This window comes from Sciurus vulgaris, assembly GCF_902686455.1.
Source record: "Sciurus vulgaris genome assembly, chromosome: 11".
NCBI lineage: Eukaryota > Metazoa > Chordata > Mammalia > Rodentia > Sciuridae > Sciurus > Sciurus vulgaris.
The window spans coordinates 8,056,207-8,084,109 of record NC_136472.1 but is presented as its reverse complement, the minus strand read 5'-3'; the positions used below and the strand labels follow the sequence as shown (position 1 = coordinate 8,084,109).

Genomic DNA, 27,903 nt, shown 5'->3' with positions numbered 1-27,903 from the left:
GGCCCACTTGCTTGGTTGAGTTTGTTTGTTTTTTGTACTGGGATTGAACACAGGGGCCATATCCCCAGCCCTTTTTATATTTTATTTTGAGACAGGGTCTCACTAAATTGCTGAGGTTGGCTTTGGACTTTCATCTTCCTGCCTCAACATCCTCAACTGCTGGGATTATTGGCAGGAGCCACGTGCCTGGCTTGAGATAGCCCCACTAGTGACAGTATCCAATCTGAAAAAAAGCTCCTGCTTCCTTCAGCCCTTCTCCAAATCACTGAACACAAACATATCCCATATGTCCTTCCTATCATCCTAAGGCATATACCTTAAGGTATATTGTGCTAGGAATGTACTATAAAATCATCATTTTGTGCTTTTAAAATGTCTACATGGGGCTGGGGCTGTGGCTCAGTGGTAGAGCACTTGCCTGGCGCATGTGAGGTCCTGGGTTCTATCCTCAGCACCACATATGAATGAATAAATAAAACAAAAGATCCATTGACAACTAAAAGACATTAAAAAATTTTTTACATGTATTTTTGGTGCTGGGGATGGAACCCAGGGCCTCATGAATACTGAGCAAGATTCTACCATTCAGCTACACTTCTCCAGCCTCCAAATTACTGTTTTTAAGTCACTTGAAATGATTCTCTGTGATTATGCCATTGGCTGGATCCTTAGTTAGGATCACTCGTTTTATTTTGCTTTTGACTTTGAAAGATAGTTGTTTAAAATTTCACTTTTGTTTTCTAAATACATGATTATTTACATGCTTTTGAAGTCAAATCTTCAAAGTAAGATATATTTATAGGAAATTAGTGGCTTTCCTTGTTTCTTCCACCTTATTCTTTCCTGCCATAAGTAACCTTTTAAAATATTTAGTTTATCTTCCCATTATTCACTCTTTTAAAGGGTTAACATAACTCTATGTATATTGCATTCAACTTCTTAATATGCCATTGAAGACTTTTGCACTTGCATTCACAAGAGAAGTCAATCTGTATGTAGTTTTCCTTTCTTGTAATGTCTTAATCTTTTTTGGGGATTAAGGGCTTGCTGGCCTCATCGAATGGGTTAGAAGTATTTCCTCTGCTTTTAGATCCTAGAAGAGATTGCAGAAAGTTGTCATTTCTTTCTTAAAATTTTTTTTATTTTTTGTTTGTTTGTTTACCAGGACCTAGAAGCAGAGGAAATACTTCCTAACCCTACCACTGGGCCTGGTGCCTTTTTGGGAAGTTAATTAATTATTAATTATTGATTCAGTTTCTTTAATAGATAAAAGCCTATTCAGATTATCTGTTTCTCTTATGTAAGTTTTGGTACTTAATGTTGTTTAAGGAATTGATCCACATTTATCAAATTCACAAGCATGGAAATGTTTGTTTAATGTCCTTTTTTTCTTAATTTTTCTATAGTTGTATATGGGCAGCATGCTTTTATTATTATTTGTTTATTTTTATGCAGTGCTAAGGACCGTACCCAGAGCAAGTGCTCTGCCACTGAGCTATAGCCCCAGCCCTAATGTCCTTTTAAATGTCCATGAGGACTGGGGTTGCCGCTCAGTGGTACAGCACTTGCCTAGCATGTGTGAGGCACTGGGTTTGATTCTCAGCACCGCATATAAAATAAAGGTCTGTCAACAACTAAAAATATATACAAAGGTAATTTTAAAAAATATGTCCATGAGATCCGTAACAGTGACCCCTCTTTCATTTCCAATATTAGTAATTCATATCTTCCCCCCCTTTTTTGATTAACTTGACTAGAGGATTTTTTATTTTAGTGATTTGTTCATAGAATCAGTTTTTAGTTTTGTGGATTTTGCTGTTAATTTTCTAAAGTCTGTGAAGTCCAATATCAAAGAGCACATGCTTAGCATGAGCCCTAGGTGTGAGCCCCAGTGCCACAGAAAATAAATAAGCATCTTATAGGGAGCGATTTTGAGACTATGGAAATAGCCTGTTTCTCATGGTACTTTTACCTATTTATCTGAGCACTCCTTGATGACTCTTGCCTGAAACAGTTATTGCTGATATCTGGCCAATGGCGATTTTCCGTTTCCATCATTCCTTCTACATTTATTAGCTGATGTTTGAGAGCTGTCCCTTCTCCTTCATTTATTTGTTCAACTACCTATTTATGGGACTGAGGATATAGCTCAATGGTAGAGCACTTGCCTAGCACGTGTGAAGCCCTGGGTTTGATTCCTACTACTGCCCCAAAAAAGAAAAAAAAAAAAAAAAAAAAAAAAAAAAAAGGAGTTACTTATTTACATCAGCATGGGTATGTGGATATTTACACTCTTGCTTTTAATTTATTATTGTCACTTTTTTTGTTGCCCAGTGTGACCATTGAGAGGTCCTTCAATGTTGCTGCCCTTGTATATTCAACATGCTCCCCAATTTAAAAAATTCGTGTAGATATATAATTCATATACCATAAAATTATGTATATTAAAGTATAAAATGTAGTCATTTTAGTATATTCACAAGACTGTGAAATCATCACAACTATCTGATTCCAAAATATTTTCATTGCTCCAAAGGGAAATGTCATGTTCATTACTGTTCACTTCCCCTGGCCTCTGAACCATTAATTTACTTTCTGTCTTTATGGATTTGCCTGTCCTGGACATTTCATATAAATGGAATCGTAGTATGTGACCTTTTGTGCCTGGCTTCTTTGGTCATGATTTTAAGAATGCACCTCGGATCTATCAGTAGTTTACTTTTCAGTACTGGGGATTTCAGGTAACTTTTTTTTTTTTTTTTTTTTTTTTTTTTGGTAGTGCTGGGGGTTGAACCCAGAGTCTTATGCATGTGAGGCAAGCACTCTACCATCTGAGCTACATTCCTAGCCCAAGTACTGAAGATTTAACCCAGGAGTGCTCTATTCCTGAGCTATATCCCAGCCCTTTTTATTTATTTATTTGAAACAGGGTCTCACTGAGTTGCCCAGGCTCGCCTTGAACTTGTGATCCTCCCACCTCAGCTTCCAGAGTAGCTGGGATTAAAAGCATGTGCTACCACGCCTGGCTCTTTTATTCTTTTCTGTGGTTATAATGTAACCACAGAAAATATAATATAATATATTATATTATATATAATAATGTTATATCGTATGGCTATACCACATTTTGTTTGTCCATTAATCCACTGATGTACTTTGAGTTGTGCTATGGTTTAAATGTGACTCTCCAAAATTCATGTTAAAATATAACCCCCAGTGCAGTAGTATTAACAGGTGGGGCCTTTAAAAATGATCAGGCCTTGAGGGATCTGCTCTCAGGAATGCAATTCGTAACTTTACAGAAGAGCTGGAGGTAACTAGTTAGACCCCACTCTGCCCTTCTGTCTTATGCCATGTGAAAGAGCAGCAAGGCACCAACTTGGAAGTAGAAACCAGGCCCCACCAACCCTGAACATGCTGGCATCTTGATCTTGGACTTCCAGCCTCCACACTGCAAGAAATAAATTTTAGTGGGTGTGGTGGCATGTGCCTTTTATCCAGTGACTTGGGAGGCTGAGGCAGGAGGATCACAAGTTTGAGACCAGCCTGGGCAACTTCTTGAAAGAAAAAAAAATTAAAAATTAAAAGAGCTGTGTATGTAGCTCAGTGGTAGAGTGGGTTCAATCCCTACTACCTAAAAAGCAAAAACGAAAACAAATTTTAATTGTTTATAAATTACCCACTGTATTGTATTTTGTAATAGCAGCACAAATGAACTGAGACTTGCTTTAGCACTTTGGGCTATTATGAAAGATACTATCATCAGCATACACGTACAAGTGTTTATGTGAACATGTGTTTCCAATAATTTGAGGTACATACCTAGGAGTGTGTATTAGTCAATACTGCCAAAGCAAAATACCACAGGCTTGGTGGTTAAACACACAAACTTATTTTTTCACAATTCTGGAGGCTAGACAGCCAGGATGCAGCTGCCATCAGGATTGGTTTCTGGTGAGGCCCCTCTTCCTGGCTGGTAGAGGGTCACCTTCTTGCTGTACACTCACACGGTCAGTGAGTGTATGGTGAGAGAGAGTTCTCAGGTGCCTCTTCCTCTTATTCTAAGGACACCATCTTACATGATTTGGGTCCCACCCTTGTTGACCTCCAAATATTGTCACATTGCAGTTCAGGACTTTGGTTTTAACATGATTTGGGGTTAGAGGGACATAATTCAGTCTATAATAGAGTGGAATACCTGTTATATGATAACTCTGTATTTACATTTTTAAAGAACCACCAAATGTTTTTTTCTCAAAGTAGTGCATTATTTTAACATTGCCAACAGCAATGAGTAGGGGTCCAGATCCTTCCTTGCTCCCTTGTCTTTTGAATTATAGCCATTCTAGCAATTGTGAGGTGGTATACCATGGTGATTTTATTTTCTGTTCCCCTAATGACTAACAATTTTTTTATCCAGTACTGGGATTAATTCCAGGGGCACATTGCCACTGAACTGCATCCCCAGTTCTTTTTATTTTTTATTTTGAGGTGTGGTCTTGAATTTGTGATCCTCCTACCTCAGCCTCCTGAGTAGCTGGGAATAAGGGGGTGCACCACTGTGCCCAGCATGGCTAATTATTTTGCACATCTTTTAATGTGCTAATTGGACATCTGTACATCTTCTTTGAAGAAATGTCTATTCAAATAATTTGTTCATGTTTTATTGAGTAATTTGTCTTTTTATTGTTGAATAGTAAACGTTTTCTATACTTTCTGGATACCAGACTCTACTATATAGATTACCAAAAATTTTTTTTCCATTCTGAGGTTGCTTTTTTACTCTATTAATAGTGTCCTTTGATGCATAATTTTAAAAAATGTGAAGAAGTCTAATTCACCTCGTTTTCTTTTATGCCTTATGCTTTTCATGTCAGGTCTAAGAAACTATTGCCACATCCTAGGTCATGAAAATCTACCCCATTTTTTCTTCTAAGAATGTTACAGCTTTTGCTCTAACACTTAGCTCTTTGATTCCCTGTGAATTAATTTTTGTATGTGGTGTGAAATAGGGGTCCAGCTGCCTTCTTTTGAACGTGAATATCCAATTGTCTAGTCCTACTAATGAGACTGTTCTTCTACCATGAATGACCTTGATGTCCTTGTCAAAAGTCAGCTGGCTACAAATGAATGTTTCTTTCTGAGTTTTCAATTTTATTCCATTGGTTTATATGCCAGTCCTCCACCAGCAGCAGTATTTTGATGACTGTGGCTTTGTAGTTAAGTTTTGAAATCAGGAAGTGTGAGTTCTTCGTTATTTTTAGAGATTGCATATTTTAGAGCAGCTTTAGTTTGAAAGCAAAGTTGAACAGCAGGTACACAGATTTCCCATAGACCCTCTGTCCTCACACAGATACATCCTTTCCCACTGTCATCCCCTGACTCAGCCAGGGCTGTATTCAACCCAAACTTGGGAGCAGGGGAGTTCCCACTGAGGATGCGCTCAAACCATCCCAAGAAGAGGCTGGTGGGACTCGAGAGGAAGGAGCACCACATGCCAGCGTGACCAGTTCACAGCACTGATCAGGGGACCTCGTGAGCTGTAGTGTATCCGTGTGATGACGAAGGAACCTGGTTTTACATCAAGGCCTGTGCGAGCAGTCAGCAGGGTGTGGAGTGCAGGGGGGCTTAAGGAATTGGGCGCAGGGCTGTGTTTTGGGCAGTGGCCTAGACATTTTTCTCACTACCTGGGAATGTCCAGGCCTGGCTTAGGCTCAAGCCTGCTGGTGAAATTCTGCGACTGGCACTGTTCTTGATCAGAACAGAACAGGAGAGAAAAACCGCGGTGTCTGCAGACACATTTATTACAAGTGTACACTGGCTCATCATCACCGCCCGTGTCCACAGCTAATGCTGGAGTTCACTCTTGGTGAACTCGTCTTCTGTGAGTTTCGACAAATATGTGACTTGTGCATGCAGGTAGCTTTACGTCTCTCCAGCAGTTGCCTAGAATGATCAATTTCTGAGCATATGTATTGTGGCTCACATCTTGGCAGCTTTCAGCCCTTTTTCTGTGTGCCTGTGGCAAGGCAGCACATCATGGTAAAAGCACCTGGCAGAGCAGATCTGCTCGCCTCACAGCCAGGACACTGTGTGAAAAACATTTTCAAAACTTGAAGCTGATTGCTGGGACTGGGGCTTGGTGGTAGAGCACTTGCCTGGCACATGTGAGGCCCTGGGTTTGATCCTCAGCACCCCATGAAAATAAATAAAATAAAGGTTTAAAAAAAAGATGAAGCTGATAGAAGACTGTTGTCCAAAATATACAAGAACTCATAAAACTTAGCAATAAAAAGACAAAGAACCCACTTATAAAAATGGGCGAAAGGGCTGGATGGACCCTCACCAAAGAAGGTCTACAGTAGATGACAAGTAAGCAAATGATGTAGCATTTAGGGACTTGTAAACAAAAGCAATCAGATAGCAGCATGCACCTATTAGAATGTTTAAAATCCAAAACACTGACAACGTCAAATGCTGGCAAGAATGTGAAGCAAGAGGAACTCTCATTCTTTGTGGTAGGATGCAAAATACACAGCCACTTTGGAAGATAGTTCAGTGACTTTTCAAAAAATGAAACACTCTTGTCCTATGACCCACTAGTTGGGCTCCTTGGTATTTACTGAAATGAGATGCAAGCATGTCTACGTAAAAACTTGGATGTGGATGTTTATAGCACTTCTGTTCATAATCGCCCAAACTTGGTAGCAACCAGATGCCCTTCTGTGAGTGAATGGTTAAACTGGTACATCCGATATTGGGATATTATTCAGAGCTGAAAAGAAATAAGCGATCCAGCCATGAAAAGGCACGGCCTCATATGCCTAAATGCATAGTGTAAGCGGAAGAAGCCCATCTGAAAAGGCTGCATGCTGTGTGATTCCATGTATGTGATGTTTTGGAAAAGGCCAAACAGTGGAGACAATAGAAGGCTCACTAACTGCCAGTATAAGGGGAAAGGAGGGGTGAATAGGGGGAGTAAACAGAATTTTTAGGGAAGTGAAACTACACTGTTAGGATACTACTATCCTCTTGACACTGTTCTTTTGCAAAGCTATATATATGAGTGAACCCAGGGTGTCATGCATGCTAGGCAAGCACCCAACCACTGAGTTGTATCCTCTGCCCAAGTTTTTATTTATTTATTTATTTTTTATTTTTTAGGGGGAGCGTGTAACATTTTCATGTCTATGGTTGTACACAGTGTAGATTCACACCATTCATGTAATCATACGTATACATAGGGTAATACTGTCTGTCTCAGTCTACTATCTTTCCTTCCCCCATCCCTCCCACCCCATTTTCCTCTACACCATCCAAAGTTCCTTCATTCTTCTCTTCCCCACCCCCTGCCTGCCCCCCTGGTTATGTATCATCATCCACTTACAAAGAAACATTTGGCCTTTGGTTTTTTGGGCTTGGCCTGTTTCACTTAGCATGATATTTTCCAGCTTCATCCATTTACCAGCAAATGCCATAATTTTACTATTCTTTATGACTGAGTAATATTCCATTGTGTATATATACCACAGTTTCTTTATCCATTCGTCAGTTGAAGGGCATCTTGGTTTGTTCCACAATCTAGCTATTGTGAATTGAGCTGCTATGAACACTGATGTGCCTGCGTCACTGTAGTCTGCTGATTTTAAGTCCTTTGGGTATAAACTGAGGAGTGGGATAGCTGGGTCAAATGATGGGTCCATTCCAAGTTTTCTGAGGAATCTCCATACTGCTTTCCAGAGTGGCTGCACTGGTTTGCAACTCCACCAGCAACGTATGAGCATGCCTTTCCCCCCACATCCACACCAACACTTATTATTGTTTGTGTTCTTGATAATAGCCATTCTAATTGGAGTTAGAGGAAATCTTAGGGTGCTTTTAATTTGCATTTCTCTAATTACTAGAGATGATGAGCACTTTTTCATATATTTGTTGATCACCTGTATATCTTCTGTGAAGTGTCTGCCCATTTCCTTAGCCCATTTTATTGATTGGGTTCTTTGTATTTTGGGTGTAAATTTTTTAAGTTCTTTATAAATTTTGGAGATTACTGCTCTGTCTGAAGTGTGTGTGGAAAAGATTTTCTCCCACTCTGTAGGCTCTCTTTTCACATTATTGATTGTATCCTTTGCTGAGAAAAAGCTTTTTAGTTTGAATCTATCCCATTTATTGATTCTTGCTCTTATTTCTTGTGCTACGGGGGTCTTGTTAAGGAAGTCTGGTCCTAAGTCAATGTGATGGAGATTTGGGCCTACTTTTTCTCCTATTTGGTGAAAGGTCTCAGGTCTAATTCCTAGATCCTTGATCCATTTTGAGTTGAGATTTGTGCAGGGTGAGAGATAGGGGTTTAATTTCATTTTACTGCATATGGATTTCCAGTTTTACCAGCACCATTTGTTGAACAAGCTATCTTTTCTCCATTGCATGTTTTTGGCACCTTTGTCTAGTATGAGATAACTGTACTTATGTGGGTATGTCTCTGTGTCTTCTGTCCTGTGCCATTGGTCTACATGTCTATTTTGGTGCCAATACCATGCCATTTTTGTTACTATTGCTCTATAGTTTAAGGTCTGGTATTGTGATACCTCCTGCATCACTCTTCCTGCCCAGGATTGCTTTGGCTATTCTGGGTCTTTTGTTCTTCCAGATGAATTTCATGATTACTTTTTTCTGTTTCTATGAGAAATGTCATAGGGATTTTAATTGGAATTGCATTAAATCTGTATAGTGCCTTTGGAAGTATGGCCATTTTGATATTAATTATGCCTATCCAAGAACATGAGAGATCTTTTCATCTTCTAAGATCTTCTTCCATTTCTTTCTTTAATGTTCTGTAGTTTTCTTTGTAGAGCTCTTTCACCTCTTTGGTTAGGTTGATTCCCAAGTACTTTTTTTGAGTCTATTATGAACAGAGTTCTTTTCCTCATTTTCCTTTCAGATGATTCATCCCTTATGAATAAAAATGCTTTAGATTTATGCATGTTGATTTTATATCCTTCTATTTTGATGAATTCATTTATTAGGTTTAGAAGTCTTCTGGTGGAGTTTTTTGGATCCTCTAAATATAGAATCATGTCATTGGCAAAGAGTGACAGCTTGAGTTCTTTTTTCCTATTCGTATCCGTTTAATTTCTTTGGTCTGTCTAACTGCTCTGGCTAGTATTTCAAGGACAATGTTGAATAGAAGTGGTGAAAGAGGGCATCCCTGTCTTGTTCCCGTTTTTAAAGGGAATGCTTTCAGTTTTTCTCCATTAAGAATGATATTGACCTTGGACTTAGCATAAATAGCCTTTACAATGTTGAGGTATGTTCCTACTATCCTTATTTTTTCTAGTGTTTTGAGCATGAAGTGGTGTTGTATTTTGCCTGACACTTTCTCTGCATCTATTGAAATAATCATATGATTCTTAACCTTAAGTCTATTGATGTGATGAATTACACTTATTGATTTCCTGATGTTGAACCAACCTTGCATTCCTGGGATGACCTACACTTGATCATGGTGCACTATCTTCTTAATATGTTTTTGTACGCAATTTGCCAAAATTTTGTTAAGGATTTTTGTGTCTGTATTCATCAGAGGTGTTGATCTAAAGTTTTCTTTTCTTGATGTGTCTTTGTCTAGTTTTAGTGTCAGGGTGATACTAGCTTCATAGAATGAATTTGGAAGGGTTCTCTCCTTTTTTATTTCATGAAATTCTTTGAGGAGTATTGGTATAAGTTCTTCTTGGAAGGTCTTGTAGAACTCAACTGAGAATCCATCTGGTCCCGGGCTTTTCTTGGTTGTAGGCTTTTGATGGCTTCTTCTATTTCATTGCTTGAAATTGATCTGTTTAAATTGTGTATGTCCTCCTGGTTCAGTTTGGAAGAACCATATGTCTAGAAATTTGTCGATATCTTTGATATTTTCTATTTTGTTGGCGTACAGATTTTCAAAGTAGGTTATAATTATGTTATGCATTTCAGCTGTGTCTTTCCTTTTTCCTCACAAGTTTTAGTCACTTTAATTTTTTTCTCTCCTCTTTGTTAGTGTGGCTAAGGGTTTATCTATTTTGTTTACTTTTTCAAAGAACTTTTTGTCAATTTTTTAATTGTTTCTTTTGTTTCAATTTCATTGATTTCAGCTCTGATTTTAATTATTTCCTATCTTCTACTACTTTTAGTGTTGTTCTGTTCCTCTTTTTCTAGGGCTTTGAGATGTAATGTTAGGTCATTTAGTTGTTGACTTTTATTCTTTTCTTGAATGCGCTCCATGCAATGAATTTCCTCTTAGTACTGCTTTCATAGTGTCCCAGAGATTTTGATATATTGTATCATTGTTCTAATTTACCTCTAAGAATATTTTTTATCTCCTCCCTGATGTTTTCTGTTATCCATATTTCATTCAGTAGCATATTATTTAGTCTCCAGGTGCTGGAAAGTTTCTGGTTTTTATTTTGTCATTGATTTCTAATTTCATTTCATTATAATGTGATAGAACACAATTTTCTTGCATTTACTAAGGGCTGCTTTGTGGCATAACATATATTCTATTTTAGAGGAGGATTCATGTAGTGCTGAGAAGAAATTCACTCGTTGATGGGTGGAATATTCTATGTATGTCTGTTAAATCTAAGTTATTGATTGTGTTATTGAGTTCTATGGTTTCTTTGTTTAGTTTTTATTTGGAAGATCTATCCAGTGGTGACAGCAGTGTGTTAAAGTCACCCAGAATTATTGTGTTGTGGTCTGTTTGATTCCTGGCATTGAGAACGATTTGTTTGATGTACATGGATGCACCATTGTTTGGGGCATAAATATTTATGATCATTCTGTCTTCCTGATTTATGGTTCCCTTACACAGTATGAAAAGTCCTTTTTTATCCCTTCTGACTAACTTTGGCTTGAAGTCCACTTTATCTGATAGAAGGATGGAAATCCCCACTTTTTTACTGAGTCCATGTGCGTGGTAGATTTTTTCCCATCCTTTCACCTTTAGTCTGTGGATGTCCTTTTCTATGAGATGAGTCTCTTGAAGGCAGCAGATTGTTGGGTCTTTCTTTTTACCATTCTGTCAGTCTATGTCTTTTGATTGATGAGTTTAGGCCATTAACATTCAGGGTTATTATTGAGATATGATTTGTATTCCCAGTCATTTGGGCTTATTTTTGGTTTTTAATTGACTTGGCTTCTCCTTTGATTGGTTTTTCCTTTAAGGTAGTTCCTCCCTTTGCTGACCTAAATTGTTGTTTTTCATTTCCTCCTCATGGAATATTTTGTTGGGAATATGCTGTAGCACAGGCTTTCTATTTGTAAATTTTTTTAACTTTTGTTTATCATGGAAGGACTTTATTTCATCTTCAAATCTGAAAGTTAGTTTTGCTGGGTATAGGATTCTTGGTTGGCAGCCATGTTCTTTCAGAGTTTGAAATATGTTGTTCCAAGCCCTTCTAGCTTTCTTAAGAGTCTGGGCTGAGAAATCTGCTGGTATCCATATTGGTTTTCCCCTACATGTAATCTGATGCTTTTCTCTCACAGCCTTCAAAATCCTATCTTTATTTTGTATGTTAGGCATTTTTATTATAATGTGCCTTGGTGTGGATCTGTTGTGAGTTTGTGCACTTGGTGTTCTATAAGCCTCTTGTAATTGATTTTCCATTTCATTCTTCAGGCTTGGGAAATTTTCTGATATTATTTTATCGAATAGGTTATTCATTTCTTTGGTTTGTACCTCTGTGCCTTCCTCAATCCTAATAATCCTGAAATTTGGTCTTTTCATGATGTCCATAGTTCTTGGAGATTCTGTTCATGATTTCTTACCATCTTCTCTGTTTAGGCAACTTTATTTTCAAGATTAAATATTTTGTCTTCATTGTCTGAAGTTCTGTCTTCCAAGTGGTCAGACTGTTGGTGATGCTTTCCATTGAATTTTTTATTTAGTTTACTGTTTCCTTCATTTCAAGGATTTCTATTTTTTTCTTTTTTTGAGAATCTCTCTTTGTTGAAATGATCTTTTGCTTCCTGCAGTTGCTCTTTCAACTGCTTATTGGAGTAATCATTCATTGCATGCATTTGCTCTCTTACCTCATTCTTTGCTTCATGAATCATTTTAATTATGTATATTCTGAACTCCTGACATTCTTTCTACCATACTGTCACTGGGTTATATTAATATAAAATCTAGATTTGTTTGGAACATTTTCTTCCTTTGTTTTTTCATGTTGTTCACATATCTTCCCCTCTAGCAGTCAGATCTGGGCTATTGCAGTTCCCCTGCAATAGGCTTATAGTGACCCTACAGGTTTCCAAAACCTCTTAAGGAGGAGATCAATTTTAGCAGCACCCAGTACAGACAATATGCAGCCCTAAACCAAATAGCCCCTATGAAAATGTTAACAATATTGTCATAATAAACAAAGAGAATGAGTTCAATTATTATCTACAGCATAATAGATTTGCAATAAGATCTGCAGTTTCCAACGGAGGACAGAGAGGATGTGTAGGGGTATAGGATGTAACTGTTAATGGGATAAGAAAAGAGTATATAGAAGTTCTAGCTGTAGAAAGAGTGAAAGTGTAATCAAAAGAAGTTGGTTGTTAGCAGGAGAAAAGGGAGAAAGAGACTGAGGAAACAGGTAAACCGAAGGAAAATAGAGCAAGAAAAATAAATAAAAACTTAAAATTTTTCAAAAAGGAGGAAAAAAATACACTATAACAGTCATATACTATTCAATCCTCCTAGTCTTCAGTAGTCTGATGCATGAGAAGTACCTGACAGTGAGCTTCCAGTTTCCAGCAGGCTTCTCAGGATGGGAGTTACCCCACCTAAAGATGACAGCTTCCACTTCCAGGATACTCCAAGATGGCAGCACTGGCTTCCAAATGTGTTGGCAAACAGGGAACTGCAGCTCAGGGCGTGGGCATGGTCAGACCAGGGGTCCTGGAAGTGGGGTGCGGTTGGTTGGGCAGGGGTCCTGGAGGTGGGGTGTTGTTGGTCGGGCTGAGGGGTCCTGAAGGTGGTGCTCAGTCAGTTGGGTGGGGGTCCTGCAGGTCCTGGCTGTTGTCTCAAAATGGCGGCAGTGATGTGTAACCAAACCTGTGGGTATTGTGACAGTAGACTTCCAGGCAACAGCAGGCAGCTGGCAATCCTCTGGTGGTCTGCAATTGGTCTTCAGGTGGTGATGGGTAGGTGAAAGGCAGGTGATGGGCAGGCAAGAAGCAGGCAAATGGTGGATGATAGGCGGCAGTCAATTGAGCAATCTGCACTCAAAAAGTATTGATATGTTGGCAGACTGCAGGTGATCGAGGTGGACAAATGGGGTAAACAGCAGGGGATTGATAAGCAGCAAAGACTGCCTCACAGAGAAACAGATTTCCTCTGCTTGAAACCCGAGTTATGGAGCGACGAGGAATGCAGCCTTCCCTAGTCCACCATCTTGGATCCTCCCAAGTTTTTAGTTTTAGTGAAGTCCAGCTTCTCAGTTGTTTCCTTCATATTATCATGCCTTTGGTGTTGTATCTAATGTCTTCTAGTTTTATAGTTTTGCACTCTTATGTTTAAGTTTATGATTTATTTTTAGTTGATTTTTGTGGGGTGTAAGGTCTGTGTCTAGATACATTTTTTGCATTTTGTCCACCTGTCTCAGGACCTTTTGTTGAAAAGACCATTTTTGCTCCATTTGTATTACCTTTACCCACTTTGTTAATGATCATTGGGCTCTATTTACATAGGTCTATTGCTAGGCCCCGTCTTCTGGTCCATTGAGCTGTCTATTATTTTACCAATAGCACACTGTCTTGTTATTCAGTAAGTCTTGAAGTTGGGTAATGCCAGTCCTCCAACTTCTTCAATATTGTGTTGTCTACTTTGGTCTTTTACATCTCTGTATAAAATTTAGAGTTAGTTTGTCAATACAAAAATAATAACTTTCTGGAAATTTTGATTGGGATTGAATTGAAGCTATAAACCAAGCTGGGAATAGCTGACATCTTGATAATATTGAGTCTTTCTAACCATGAACATGGAATATCAATCCACTTAAGTTTTTCTTTCTTTCACCAGAGTTTTGTAGTTTTCTTCATATAGATCTTGCACATATTTCATCAGGTTTATACTCAGGTGTTTCATTTTGGGGGGAGATAATATAAATTACATTATGTTTCAATTTCAAATTCCACTTGTTCATTGCTGATATAGGAAAACAATTTCCTTGTTTGTTTTTTTTTCTTTTATCAACCTTGGATCCTGCAACCTTGCTATAATTACTTATTAGTTCCAGGAGTTTCTGTTGTTGAGTCTTCCAAGTATTTTACAAAAAATGGTCACACCATCTGTGAACAGTTTTATTTCTTCTCAATCAGTATACTTATTTCATTTTCTTGTCTTCTTGCACTAACTTGGACTTATAGTATGATGTTGAGAAAGAGTGGTTAGAGGGAGCATCCTTACCTTGTTCCTAATCTTAGTAGGAAATCCATTTTCTCATCTTTAGGTATGATATTATTTGTAAAGTTTTTAAAAATATTTTCAGTTGTAGATGGACATAATTATTTTATTTTTGTATGTGGTGATGAGCATCAAACCCGGTACCTCATATGTGCTAGGCAAGTGCTCTACTGCTGAGCCACAACCCCAACCTATTTGCAAGTGTTTAAATAGTTGTTCTTTATCAAGTTGAGGAGGTTCCCCTCTATTCCTAGTTTTCTGAATTTTTAAAAATCTTGAATGGGGGTTGGTTTCTGTCACATGCTCTTTCTGTATTTATTGGCATTTATTCTGTGGTATTTCTTCTTTAGTCTATTGAGGTGATGGATTACATGAGCTGATTTTTGAATGTTGAATAGGTCTTGCATATCTGGGATAAATCTCCCTTGGTCATGATACATGATTCTTTTTATACATTGTTCAATTTGCTAAATTTTTTGTGGTACTGGAAATTAAACCCAGGGTCCTGTGCATGCTTGGCAAGTGCTCTGTCACTGAGCTATATCCCCGACCCATAATTTGTTACTATTTCATAAAGTAGTTTTGTGCTGGGTACAGTGGTGCATGCCTGTATTCTCAGCAGCTTGGAAGGCTGAGGCAGGAGGATCTTGAGTCCAAAGCCAGCCTCAGCAACTTAGTGCAGCTCTAAGCAACTTAGCAAGACCCCTGTCTCTAAATTAAATACAAAAATGGATGGTTATGTGGCTCAGTGGTTAAGCTCCCCTGGGTTCAATCCCTGGTACCAAAATATATAAATAAAGTTGTTTTGCATCTGTATTCATGAGAGGTACTGGTTTGTGATTTCCTTTTTTTGTAGTGTCTTTATCTGTTTTTTGTTAGGGTAATGCTGGCCTCAAAGAATGAATTAGGAACTATCTCCTCTGCTTTTATATTTGGAAGAAATTTCAGAGAATTGGCATAATTTATTCTCTGAATGTTTGGTTGAATTCACCAGTGAACCCATCAGATCTGGTACTTTCTGGCTTGGCAGATTATTGATTGTTGTGGCCTCTACGTTTTGTGTTCCCCCCAAATTCACATGTTGTGGTATCTGTTTTTCCTGGAAGTTACCTATTGGGTAGAACAAATTTTCAATATATAGCAAATTATACTGCAGAAATCAGAATTCTCATAGCCTTCACACATACACATCCGCACCCACACACACTGCACACACACATATATTTATGTGTGCTCTACCAGCTCAACCACGTATATTTACGTGTGTCATAGCAGCCCTTTTTTAAAATTTTGAGACATAGTCTCACTAAGTTTCCCATGCTGGCCTTGAACTTGTGACCCTCCTGCTTTAACCTCCTGAATCAATGGGATCACAGGTGTACCATCATGCCCAGCCTATATGAGAAATTGATCCCACTAATTAGCTGTCTGCTGAGTGATGTGGATGGAGACCAGGCCAAAGCTGCTGCCCTCAGTGGCAGAGGCCCAGCCTTGGAGAAGTTCAGTCTCTGCACTTTGTGGGTATGAGAGGCAGCAGTCCCTCCCCGATCCCAAGGTCCTGGACCAACTTCTTGGTGCTCAGGGGGCTAGACTGCAGACAAAGCAGTACGTTCTGGAACTTACCAGCTCTAGTGGTTGGCTTCCTGGAGGTCCAGTCTCCAGCCTTCCCTGGGACTTTTTAAGTGTGGAGATTCTGTCTTACATCCTTTCTCTGCTGATAACAGCTGGAGACCTTTTTGTTGCAAGATGACAGCAAATTTCTGCCTGACTGGGGAGCACAGCTACTTGTATACCCTTCACTGAAGAACGGTTCTCTTCTACATCTGAGTGCACAACTTTGGGAGGGGTACACATGGAGTGGTGAGGAAGGGGACAGTGATCTACCCAGCCAGATCAGCTGAGTAAACCCTCGTGATCAATAGGGTGACATGTTGCAGCCAGATTGCCCTCACATCTCACAGCTTGACCTTGAAACTGTGGCAGCCTGCACTGGCCCAGGTCCTTCTTTCCTTTCCTAGTCTCCACCCCATTCAGGAGAAATAAGACTGACCGGGAAAAGCCCAGAGACAGGGACAGCAGAAGAGTTCCTTTGCCCAGAAGAGCTCAAGCCCAAGGTATTTCTTATACTCAGTGCTGCTGATGGCGGCTTCTGCACCAGGGCAGAGCGGGTACTGTAAGGCCACTGCAGAGCTCTGCTCCAACAGTGTGGTAATGGAAAATGCTACAGGATGACAAAATACTATTCCCAACCAGCTGGGTGACCTTAGAGAAATCACTTAACCCCTTTGGCCTACAGATTTCCTCACCTGTGGGCCTGCAAAGCTGTTGCAAGGATGACATGAGGCCACGTAAGTTGGAAATGCTGGGTAGATGCCTGCAGCAGAACTGATCTCAATGCATCTGAATCTTGAGCATACTGCATATTTTGAAAAAGATCTAAGGGAAAGAGATTCCCAAGTACAGTCTGTGTTTCTAGGGGCCAGGCTTAGGAGCTGGGTTACCTTTAGCTCAGATCACATGGCCCCTTTGTGTCCCAGGCCTCCATGGCAGGTTCTCCCCAGAGCTGGCTCCCATCATGGGGAGGTGTCACTGCAGCCTCCTTTTGCTACTCTGAGCTGGGACAGGGACCCTGAGAACCTTGGGAGTTGGAGAGCAAGAGTCCCCAGGTCAGGAGGCCCAAGTTCTAACTCCAGCCTCAGTACCAAATTGCTAAGTGACCTTGGTCAAGGCCAGACCCTTTCTGGAAAGCAGAATGTTTTATCTCCTGCCTCCTGAGAGGAAATTCTGGAGACTCTTAGCTTATCCGAGCAAGAACTCTGGAGTCCTAGCCTTCTGGGCTTCAGCCTGGGACTTCGTTGGGGCCTATGATACTATCCTGTTGAGTCCGTCCTACCAAGGTCCAAAAACCAAAAACCAAGCCGGTGAGGGTCATTGGTGAAGGCAGACTTTTATGGAAAGGGCACTCCAGGAGCATGTCCTAGCCTTTAAAAGCCCCTCTTAGGCAACTTGCTCTCCGCCTGCGTCCCAGGGTCACTCAGTGACTGAAAGCCCACGGAGATAGTCTCCAGCCAGAGGCAGCACGGCCCAGTCATTGGTTCGCAGGGCCACAGGCACTCCGTCGTCCACCTGCGCGGACTGCAGCCGCAGCAGCAGCATGGAGTTTGGGGGCAGGCGGATGGCTATGTGGTAGCTGGTAGGGGGCTGGGCCACCATGACGAAGGGCTCCAGATGGCGGGACACCAAGGCTTCCAGACCTTGTGGTCCTAGTGGGCACCACACACGACTCTCAGCACCCTTGGGCAGGCAGGAGTCCCAGAGTCCCTCAAAGAAGCCTGGCTGGGCCCCCTCAGGGGGCCGGGGAAAAGGCAGAAAGAGGTCTGCAAAGTTCACAGGCAAGGGCGGCAGGTGGGCGTGGCACGTGATGCCGGTGGGTGTGGTGTAAAGGGCCCGGACTTCCAGCTGAGCCGGGGCTGGGCGTCTGGGCTGCAGGGGCAGGAACAGAGGGTGCGCAGGGCGGCCAGGAAACAGGCAGGGCACGTGGACAGCTTCCAAGGGTGCATAGAGTTGTCCTTCCACGCGGAAGCGCAGCTCCAGAGAATAGACAGGCTCCAGGGCCTCCACCTGGAGCTGCAGCACCAGAAGAGGGCCTGTGGCTCTCTGGGGCCCCACACTCAGCCGAATAGGGGCCGGGGCCTCCTGCACTATCAGCGCTGCTGCAAAGCTCTGGTTCTCCGCCACTAATGAAGAGGTCAGTGCTGGGGCAGCAAGTGAGGGGCCCAGGGCCACCCCTAGCTTGGGCCCTGCCAGATGAGCCAGGAGGATGTAGTAGAGGCGGGCGTGGTCACGCCCATCAGGGTCCTCTAGCTGCCTGGCCAGTACCTGCAGCAAGTCCGCCAGGCCAGGCCCCCCGCCCCCACGCAGCAGGACCCTGCAAACCCTCAGCAGGGTCTGCTGTAGGCCCCAGTTGGCACAGTGGGCAGCTGCAGCCTGCAGAAAGCTGAGGGTGGCACTCTGAGCATCCCTCTCTGCCACCTTTGCCAGCATTTGCAGGTGCCAGCAAAGAGCTTCATCCCTTCCTGGCCGGGACACCACTTCCTGCTGCAGAACCACCCTGAGGGGCTCCTCCAGCTCAGGGCCCACCCTATCCAAAAGGTCCACAAAGTGGGGAGCCAGCACAGGGCGAGCTCGGTACAACTGGGTCAGTCCCTGGATCAAGGGTGTCAGCATCATAGGTTGCCTGGCCAGGCAGCTGGCAACCAAATATGAGGCCTGGAAGCAGAGAGTGGCCAATACCCGTGGGCCACCATCCAGGGCTGCCCTCTGCTGCAAGCCAGCCAGCAGCTCCTCCAGGTACCACTGTGGGTTCTGAACCTGACCTTTCTCCTCTTCCTCATCTTCAGCACAAAGCAGGCACAGCAAATGCAGGCGGGACAGGAGGACCATTGGGTCATGCAGGAGACTGGGCATGAGACCACGGCACAGCTGGGGCCCCAACAGCAATGGGGCAGCCTCCTCACCTTCAGGACCCAGGGGACAATTCTCAGGGAAGCTCAGAAGGCAGTGCAGGTAAAAGAGGTGGGTGGGCAGGGGCAGAGCTGGGTGCTGGGCAGCCAAGGTAAGGCGGCGGAGCAGCAGTGCCTCATCCTGGGCCGTGAACAGTGCCTCTCCGAAGGCCGCCTTCAGAGCAAGAACTGCATGCAGCAGCGTCAGCTGTGCTGTGCCCAGCAGCCGTACCAATTGTGGCTTGAAGAGTGCTGGTGTCTGTCCCCGCAGACCCCGGAGGGCCCAACCCAGCAGCCACAGAAGCTGGGCCTGGGCCATAGGGGTGAGCAGGTAGGAGGTATCCAGAAGCTGGGCCACAGCAGCCCGCAGCTCCCGGACCTCCTCAGGGCTGGGCTCTAGCACTGCAAGGGCACACGCCCCCTCCTCAGCTGCCGGCCAGCAGGGTGCCTGGGGCTGAAGGTGAGAATGGCCCTCTTCAGCTAGTGTCCAGTCCCAGGGACCACTCCCAGTGGAGGAGACCCCAGCCATAAGCAGGCCCTGCAGGCTAGCCCCAGACCTGGGCTGTACCACCAGGGTGTTACGCAAAGCAAGTGCCAACAGCAGGCTGAGTGGCTGGATGGGGCCCTTCTGCCCCAGCAGGCTCCGCAGCAGCCCCAGGATGCCCCCCAACAACCCAGGCTTGCAGCTCTCTAGCTCTCGCAGGCACTCACACGCGGTGGCCTGCAGGGGGCGCTGTTCTGAGATGGGGCCAAAGCCTCGTCCCACATCACGACCTGAAGCCAAGCCAAGGAGTAAGGGCAGGAGTCGGCAGGAGGCTCCCGAGGTAGGGCCTAGCACGCCTCCTGAGGCCAGGACTGTGGTGGCTGCCAGCAGCAGGGGCCGCCGGAGAGCTGAGGGCCGTGGGGGTAGGAGGACCATCGTGTCCAACAGGGAGGTGGCGGCCGCCTCCGCAGCAGGGACGTCGGGCCATAGTTGGGCTGGATACTCCAAGCTCAGGGCCAGCAAGGAAACCTGGGATGGGAGGTTCAGAAGGGAATCATGAAGATGACGTTCGGGGCGCAGAAAGCTGGGGTGACCACGTGGGCCACGGCAGGGGACACACGCAGGCCTACCTTGGTCTGCTCGCTCAGCTTCTCGCTCCTCAGGTCACTCAGCAGGTCGCGACCCAGATCCTCACCGTCGGCACCTGCCATGAAGGCGGACGGGCTGGCCCGGAAGGCCCCCAGGCGCTGGGCCCAAGCTTCCCGGCTCAGGGGCCCCATGGCCAGGCACGCAGGGTCCTCTGCGCAGGAGAGAGGGAGCTTCAGGCCGGACGCGGCAGCGGGGACGCGCGGGGCTCCACGGCCGCCAGAGGGCGCGCGGGCCCCCTTCCATCAAGAGGGCTGCTGTCACCCCAGCGCCGGCTCGCGGATCCCAGCAGAGACCCCACGTCCGGTCGCAAGCTGAAACCAAAAGGTTTCGGGGGCGACGCCGGGGCGGTCAGCCAAGACCCGGGCGGGGGCGCGGGCAGGGTGCGTGCCGAGCGCTCATTAGGCCGCCCTCCCGCCCGCTACCGGCGGCCGCACCGAAACCACAGCGCCTCCCGGGCCACCGGCGCCCGCACTAACGGGCCAGCCGCTCTCACCGCCTGACTCAGCCGCCGCGGGCGCTCGGGCCGCGGCTCCTTCCGGGAGGGCGGGCGGGCGGCGCGTGGGCGGCCGAGACCGGGCGGGCCCGCGGGGGCGGGGCGTAACGGGGCCGCCGCCTGCCCCGCCCGGCCGGCAGGTGCCGACTCGCCGGTTTCGCTGGGGCTGAGTAACTGTCCCGCCGTGGCGGCCCCCCTGCCCCGAAACCGCCGCAGGCCCGAGCAGGGGCGTGGAGTTGGGTGGGCCGGGCTCCCGTCCCGGAGGCGGCGATCGCAGGCCCCTGGGCGCCCGCCGGGCCAGTCAGAAGGCGGCCGCGCGCCCCCGGCAGGCGCCCGGGCGCACCGCACTCGGGGTCGCACGCGCGCGGGTCCCCGGGCGGCCGCTGGAGTGCGCAAAGCGCGGACCCGGGCGCCGGCGGAAGAGCGCGCCGCGGCCGCGGCCGCGGCCCAACCGGTCCGACGAGCGCCGCAGGGCTTCTTGGCTTCGCGTCCCCGACGCCGGCCCCGGGCCCGTCACCCGCTCAGCTTGGGGGCACAGAGCCGGCGCCGGGGTCGCGGCCTGGCGGAAGCCGCTGACCTTTGCCGGAGGCCGCACAGAGAGCCGGCGGGGTCCGGGCGGCCGGCCGGGTACAGCGGGCGCGGTAGGACCCATAAGTCCAAGTGAAGCCGGGAAACAACGGAATCTAGACTCGGGACGTGCGGGTTGGCGGGGTCTGGCGGGTCACAGGGCTCGCGAACGTGGACGCAGAAACCAAGGCCCAGGACAGTCAAGAACCAGCATTCCTAACGCCCAAGAGGGTGGGCCCTCAGCGATTTGGGGGCGTCTGGCGGGTGGGCTTCGGGTTCTCCGAGCAGCGTCTCCTACACCAGAGGCCCAGACTGTGGCTGCCCCACTGACCGCTGGTTTTCAGGGCACAGAACCTCGGGCGTCCAAAATCCGCCGCCCACCGCCTGACTAAGGCCTCTGGCTCTAATGAGCCGCTTTGAAGATGAAACAGGAGCCCCCATGCCAACTAGCCTCTCCTCTTCCTCCAGGCTGCCCAAGCCCCTCCCTGCCCATCCTGCCTCCGCTCCAAATGGGAGAGGTGGGGAGAGAGCTGGAAAGGAGGCTGTCTGGCACGGGAGGCCGAGGGGTGGGGGTGAGGAGATAGAGACAAGGAGAGGGACAGGTCCAGCCAGAAGGCCTGGTCTTGGCTCCTCTGGGCCCGGCTCCACAGCTGACTCACAGGCGACAGCCGCAATCCATTTCCCTCTAGGTGCCTCAGTTTCCCCATCTATAAAATGGGAGTGGTGACTCCTGCCCAAGGGGATGTGGGGTGGGGCACTAGGCTAATTAAACCTAAGATGAAAGAGGCCAGGATGAGAGCAGCCCTGGATAGGGAAGACAGCTTGGAGTAGGAGCCTGTCTGGTTTCCGTCTGCGTTCCAGAGGGCACTGATAACTGCATGTCCTGGGCCCTCACTTCTGAGACACAGGCTCTTTCTGGCCCCATCCTCTTAACAGCATGCCTCTGCCAAACTTCAGCCTAGCTGCGCCTTGGCCCCTTGGTCTGGGATTTGGAAGGAGAAGCCCCAAGTGTGTTCCAGGACTGAGATGTGCCACATTGACACGGAGGCTCATGACAACCCTGATGGGGTACCTCACAGATGAGATACCTCACAGATGAGGCTCTGCAGTCCAGAGAGGTACAGTCATTTGTATGAAGACCAGAGCCCTCCCAGGGAGATCTGGACTTCAGCAAACAGCCCCTCTCTGCATCTGACTTCCACCCACAGACCAGCTACCCTTGACTCTCTTGGGTGTCCAGGTCCCTGGATGAACCCTGCTTCTACCTGCCTGCCTGGTAACTGCTCCCATATAGGAGGGTGGCGATGGCTCTGTCCCTGGCATAGACCAGCAATAGAGCTGAGCTCCGCCTCATCATCAGGCCTGCCTGAAAAAGTGGCATTCTGCAGCAAGGACGCAGGTGGGGACCACAGCCAGATGGCTGAGCTGTGAGCTCCCCACTCAGTGCCCTCTACGTTTCCCTCCCTTCCTGCTGAGTTTCATCCTCCTCCATGCTGCCCAGTTCTGGGGAGACCCTAGGCACAATCCTCAGAAAAGGGGAAGTCAGTTTTCCTGAGGGGTCCTGAACCTCAGTTTTCTAATTTGTAAAATGGTGTTAGGGATACAGGGATGCCTCAAACAAAGGAGTGCATTGGCCTGTCCAGAAACAAAAAGGAGCGATGGGTACCAGAGGCAGGGGGCTGGGGAATGAAGGGTGACTGCCATGATTACAGGTTTTCTTTGGGGGTCATGAAGATGTTCTGAGAAGACTGACAACTACTGAACTTTACACCTTATAAGAGGGTGTATTTTGCCGGTGTGGTGGCTCACACCTATAATCCCAGAAACTCAGGAGGCTGAGGCAGGATGATCATGAGTTCAAAGCCAGCCTCAGCAGATTAGTGAAGCACTTAGCAACTCAGTGAGACCCTGTCTCTAACTAAAATATGAAAAAAAAAAAAAAAAAAACAGGTCTGGGGATGTGGTTCAGTGGTTAAGCATCCCTGGGTTCAATCCCCAGTAGAGAGAGAGAGAGAGAGAGGTGTATTTTGTGGTATGTGAATCATATAAATCTTTAAAAATGTTAGAGGGTCCCTCTCAAATAGAACACTGGTAGAAAAAGATAACGAACAAACCCAAATATCACTGAATGTGCTGCAAAGAAAGCAAAATCAGGTAATGGGACAGAAGTGACTGAGGGGGCAGGGATTTAGCTGGGGGGATCCAAACCTGAATGAGGAAAGGTAGCCTGCCAGTCACCACAGGGACAAGTGTCTCAGGAGGAGCCACAGGAGCGGTTGTACTGAAAAAAGACTGCAGCCTGTTCAGCGGACTGAGAGGAGGGAATGTGGCAGGCACACAGAAGTGGCTGGATGGAGCCAGAGGTCAGCAGGGCCAGGACACACCAGGCCTCAGGATGCTGTTTGGGGTGAGGGGTGATATGGTAGGACTTGGGTTTTCAGAGCATGGACAGGGAGCTGGGGGCTGCTCAGGAGGCTGGTGTGGAGCACCAGGCCAGTGACTGTGGACACGGAGGCAGAGTCCTGATGATTTAGAAGCTAATGGGACTTGCCAGTGGGTGAGTGTTGGGGGAGGAAAGCAGGAAGCCACAGGGGCTGTGGATGGCCCCAAAGCTGCCTCATCTGCCCAGCCGCCCCGGCCTTCTGCCACATGGCAACACCCGCTCCAGCAGGTCCCCACCCAGGAGCTCATTAAGAGATGGGAGAGTCAGTCCCATCAGCACTGCACAGTGTGTCAGGGGCTTTGCCTATGGCCACACAGAGGAAAGGCTGCTGGTCGACCCAAACAGCCTGATCTGGAGGCCCCTAGCTGCTTTACACTGTTTGCAAGGGATCTGGGCAAAAGCAAACCCAAAGCACCTCCTGATGGCTGAGGGCAGAGCCGGAGGCTCCATGGAGAAATAGGTCTGAGAGTGCAGGAGCTTGGCCCACATCCCCAGACACTAGGGGTGTCCTTCCAGCACATCTCTCCCAAGTGCATGTCTGCCTTAAGCCTCCAGGATCCCTAGCCTGTCCCATCCGCCATCCCATCCTGGTTCTTCCAGAGACCTTTCCTGAAAACAGGAACTCGGTGGTTTCAAACCCTCTCTTCCCACCACCCAGCTCCCACCCTAGCTCTCCCCGTATTCCCTGGGATGGGACCTGAGTACTGAATTCAGATGGCATTCTTTGAGGATCATGGTTCTCACTTACCTGCTGTGGCCAGTCTTTCCTTCACATCTCAATCCACTGTACCAACAAGAGATGTCCACTCGAGACACAGCTGGAATGGATCCTAATGCCTTGGACTGCAACCATCATTTCCTGCTTGGACTACTGCAGTAGCTCCTACTCTGGTCTCCTTACCACCAGCTCCGCTGTCCCCGCTGACATCCATTCTGCCCCTAGCAGGTCTGATGACTTTGGGAGCTCACGGCTTCCCACCACAATGAACCCTACATGCCATGGCTCGCCTATCTCTCCCTTGAGTCTACACCATCCCTTCCCCTCACCATCCAGCCACTACAGCTGTGGCGTGCCTCAGACAAGGCTCACTCTTGCTGAGGCCTTGGCCTCCACTGTTCCTTCCTCTGATCATGCTCTCCCCCCTCCCATAGCTGACTCCTGCCTCCCATTCAGATATCAGCACCGCCATCTGCCAGCAGCACATCACCCTAAAGGTTCTGTTTTTGGTGTTTGCTATTGGGTGTTGAACCCAGGGGTGCTTAACCAGTGAGCTACATCCCCAGCCCTTTATATTTATTTTGAGACAGGGTCTTGCTAAATTCCTTAGTGCCTCACTAAGTTGCTGGGGCTGGCTTTGAACTCATGATCCTCCTGCCTCAGCCTCCTGAATGGCTGGGATTATAGGCATGTGGCACCATGCCCGGCTACCCTAAAGGTTCTGGTTTGCACTGGTTCCTTACCTCTTTGTTTACCTTGCATTGCAAAAGCCAAGTGCCTAGCACATAGTGGGCACTCAAGAAATTGCTGGGCTTAGTGGTGCACACCTGTAATCCCAGCAACTCGGAAGGCTGATGCAGAGAATTGCAAGTTTGAGGCCAGCCTGGGCAACTTAGCAAGATCTTGTCTCAAAATTTGAAAGGGGGCTGGGGATATGACTCAGTGGTAGAGTGCCCCTGGGTTCAATCTACAGTATCATAAGAAAAAGAAAGGAAAGCCATATCTGTCAACAGAAATAAGGCATGAATGAATGACATCCACCTGACTCCATGCTGAGTGCTGGCAGTAGTGACAGCTGATGGCCGACCCCATGGCACTTCACACTTCAGCTGTGGTTTGTCCAAATTCACATACCTTGTCTGGCTCTGGAGCTGCCCATGAACTGCAGCCCACACACTGGCAGAAGTATTTTGTTTGACCCAATCAATGTTTTTTAAAAACATGAGGTAGCCTTTGAAAACCAGTAGACTTCACACATAAATCTGAATTTCTGACTTCTTTGGAAATTGAGAAGGTGTGGCCACGTTGTGTTCCCATACCCAAATGACATGTTGTGGTTGCCTGTTAGATAATAGGCATGTTCTCCACAGTCCTCACACTCTCTAGTTTCCCTGACAGCCAGCATCCATGACCTTTTATCACAGTTTGGCAACACTCTTTTCCTTACAATTAGGAAATCAGCTCTGTTGGTCCCTACCAAAAGTTGGAACATGTAAGGCAAATGGGTCACATGAGTCAAGAAAATAGGATACTTATGTGTCCCACAAGTATTAATTGGTAACTGCCTTCATGCCAGGCTTGACGTGGCTGCTGGAGCCACGGCAGGGACCAGGATGGATGAAGTGCTTTTTCTCCGGGGCCACTGTTGCTCTCTTTGCACCCGTGGAGCTGTGGGACTGACTGGCTCCACCCATCTGACCTCCCCACCTGGCCTGGACTGTTCAGTTTCTCCCCTGGTGTGAAAGCCTGCATTTATGCATCTGTGACGATTTTGTAGACTCTACTGGGTACCCACTGCCCATCAGGGGCTGGCACATCAGGAATGCTCAAGAAACGTTTGTGGAATGGGTTAGTTAATTCCACCTCTCTCCTAGGCTGTGCTTGTCAGTGCTGATTCTACAGGATTTACTGTCAAAGGTCAGTGCATAGTAGGTGCTCAATCAATGTCGGTTGCAGGAATGGGTTCAGGATCAGAGGGGAGTGTGACAAGGAAAGTGTAGGCTTCCTGAAGACAGAGCCCTGGGAGAGGAAGAAAAAGGGACAGACATTAACAGCCCCTGGCAAGAGCATATGTCTTCCTCACAGTAACCCTGGAGGGACACCTGAGGAAAGCTCCTTGGCCAAACTCAGACTCTGGGAGTCAGGGAGGAGGAGGCTCGGCTGTCTGCAAGGCCACTCTCTCCTCACCTGGGACCGGATCAGCTGATTCTCCTCTTCTGGTTCCTGTGTGTACTCATTTATCAGACTCCTTTCCCTACAAACTCTTTCAGCAAAAGCTTAATACTACGTGAGAAAGGTGTAGGTGCTGTAGGGCTCCTATCCTGCACTTAGTAGTTCAGCTAGTAAAAGAAACCCAGCCCACAGAGGCCACCAAGCACTCCTGGGCAAAGTGGTGGATGTGGGGCATCCCTCCAACTGAGGCTGATGACCATTAGTGTGGCAGATGGAGTACGGGTGGGGGAGGAAGTCCCAGGTGGAACTTCTGCCCAGTGCGGGTGGTGGCTGCAGAAAGCAAAGGCTGGGCCTGAGCCTGTCTGGGTTCTTCCACCTCAGCTCAGCTCTCCCCCAGTCTCACGGCGCCTGAAATCCTGTCACTGACACAGGGAGGAGAGTTGGGCGATTCTGTAAGCCCAATGGCCAAGGCTCTGGGGTTGTGTACCTTGTCAGCGCCGTCTAAATGCTCCTTCCTCCCGAAGCCTTCCCGGGGCAGAAGGCGAGCCCTCGGCTCTAGCTGGGCTCTGTATTCGCGTGTGCGTCTCGCCTCCCCGCGCACCCGCCTGCGTGCTCCTGCGGTCCCGCGTGCCTTTCCGCACGAGGCCAGCACCCAGCAAATACCTCTGGATTGAACCACGAATTGCTCAGCCCGGCCTTTGGGATCTCGGGTCGCTTGGGCGCAGGCCCGGTTCAACAAGTGAGGGCCGGGCCGCGGGTTCCCGCCCGGCGGCTTCGCGCCTCCCCAGGCGCCTCGGGCGCGTCAGGCCGGGCCCAGTTGGGCGAGTTTCATTTCATCACCCGCTGGGCGTGCGAGCGCCGGTGCAAATAACGTTGCCCTCCCCTCCCTCCTCTTCCCTGCTCCCTCCGAAACTCCCGTTTGCAAACGCTAGCACGCCCGGCTGGGAGGTCCCAGGCGGGGGCCGGGCGGGCTGGGCGGCCGGTGCTGCTGGGCACTGGGTGCCGGCGCCCGCCCCCGCCCGCCCCGCCCGGGCCGCGAGGCCAGCTCACCGGCAGCGGAATGGAAACCGGTTCGACAGGTAACAAATAGGTGGGTTGTCACCGTTATTTCCCAACGCATGCGCCATCGCTCCCCGGGCCACTCCAAGCTAATTAGATCGGATCACCCCCCCTCGTCCCGCCCCAGCCACCAACACACACCGCCGCGAGCCAATAAAGCGTGAACCTGTCTGTCCGGCTCGCACTTTAAGACTTCCCGATCGGCCGAGGGGACGCCAGTCGAGTCGGGAGACGCCTACCTGCCGCTTCCCCTCCGCCGGTGCACCTGGCTGCAAGGGCTCTCCTTCCGAGCGAGGACCGCGACACTCCGCGAAGTTGGAACGGGCGCGCGCCGTCCGGGCACTGTCTTCCCGCGGAACGTGGGGTCGCCTCGACGATTCCTCCCCTGAACT

At 47.2% G+C, this 27,903-nt stretch overlaps 1 protein-coding gene across 6 annotated transcripts; it reads right to left on the bottom strand.

The window, feature by feature from the left end:
* Nucleotides 1-19: 19 nt before the first annotated feature.
* AP5B1 (adaptor related protein complex 5 subunit beta 1) lies at nt 20-27,881 on the bottom strand. 6 transcript variants are annotated; one of them, XR_013757646.1, is made up of 4 exons: nt 20,041-20,210; nt 16,732-19,939; nt 16,049-16,149; nt 20-1,093 (listed from the first exon to the last, which is right to left on the bottom strand). XR_013757646.1 is itself a non-coding variant. In XM_079102926.1 (3 exons), exons 2-3 carry the CDS (start codon nt 20,188-20,190, stop codon nt 17,456-17,458), a joined length of 2,634 nt encoding a protein of 877 aa, XP_078959052.1. In that variant the 5' UTR covers nt 20,191-20,210; nt 27,751-27,881; the 3' UTR covers nt 17,281-17,455. The 6 variants fall into 6 exon arrangements, 3 of the variants coding, with proteins under 3 accessions (XP_078959052.1, XP_078959051.1, XP_078959053.1); XR_013757645.1 differs by having other exon boundaries at nt 16,049-19,939; XR_013757647.1 differs by lacking the exon at nt 20-1,093 and adding an exon at nt 15,235-15,535 and having other exon boundaries at nt 16,049-19,939.
* Between the last annotated feature and the right edge of the window lie 22 nt (nt 27,882-27,903).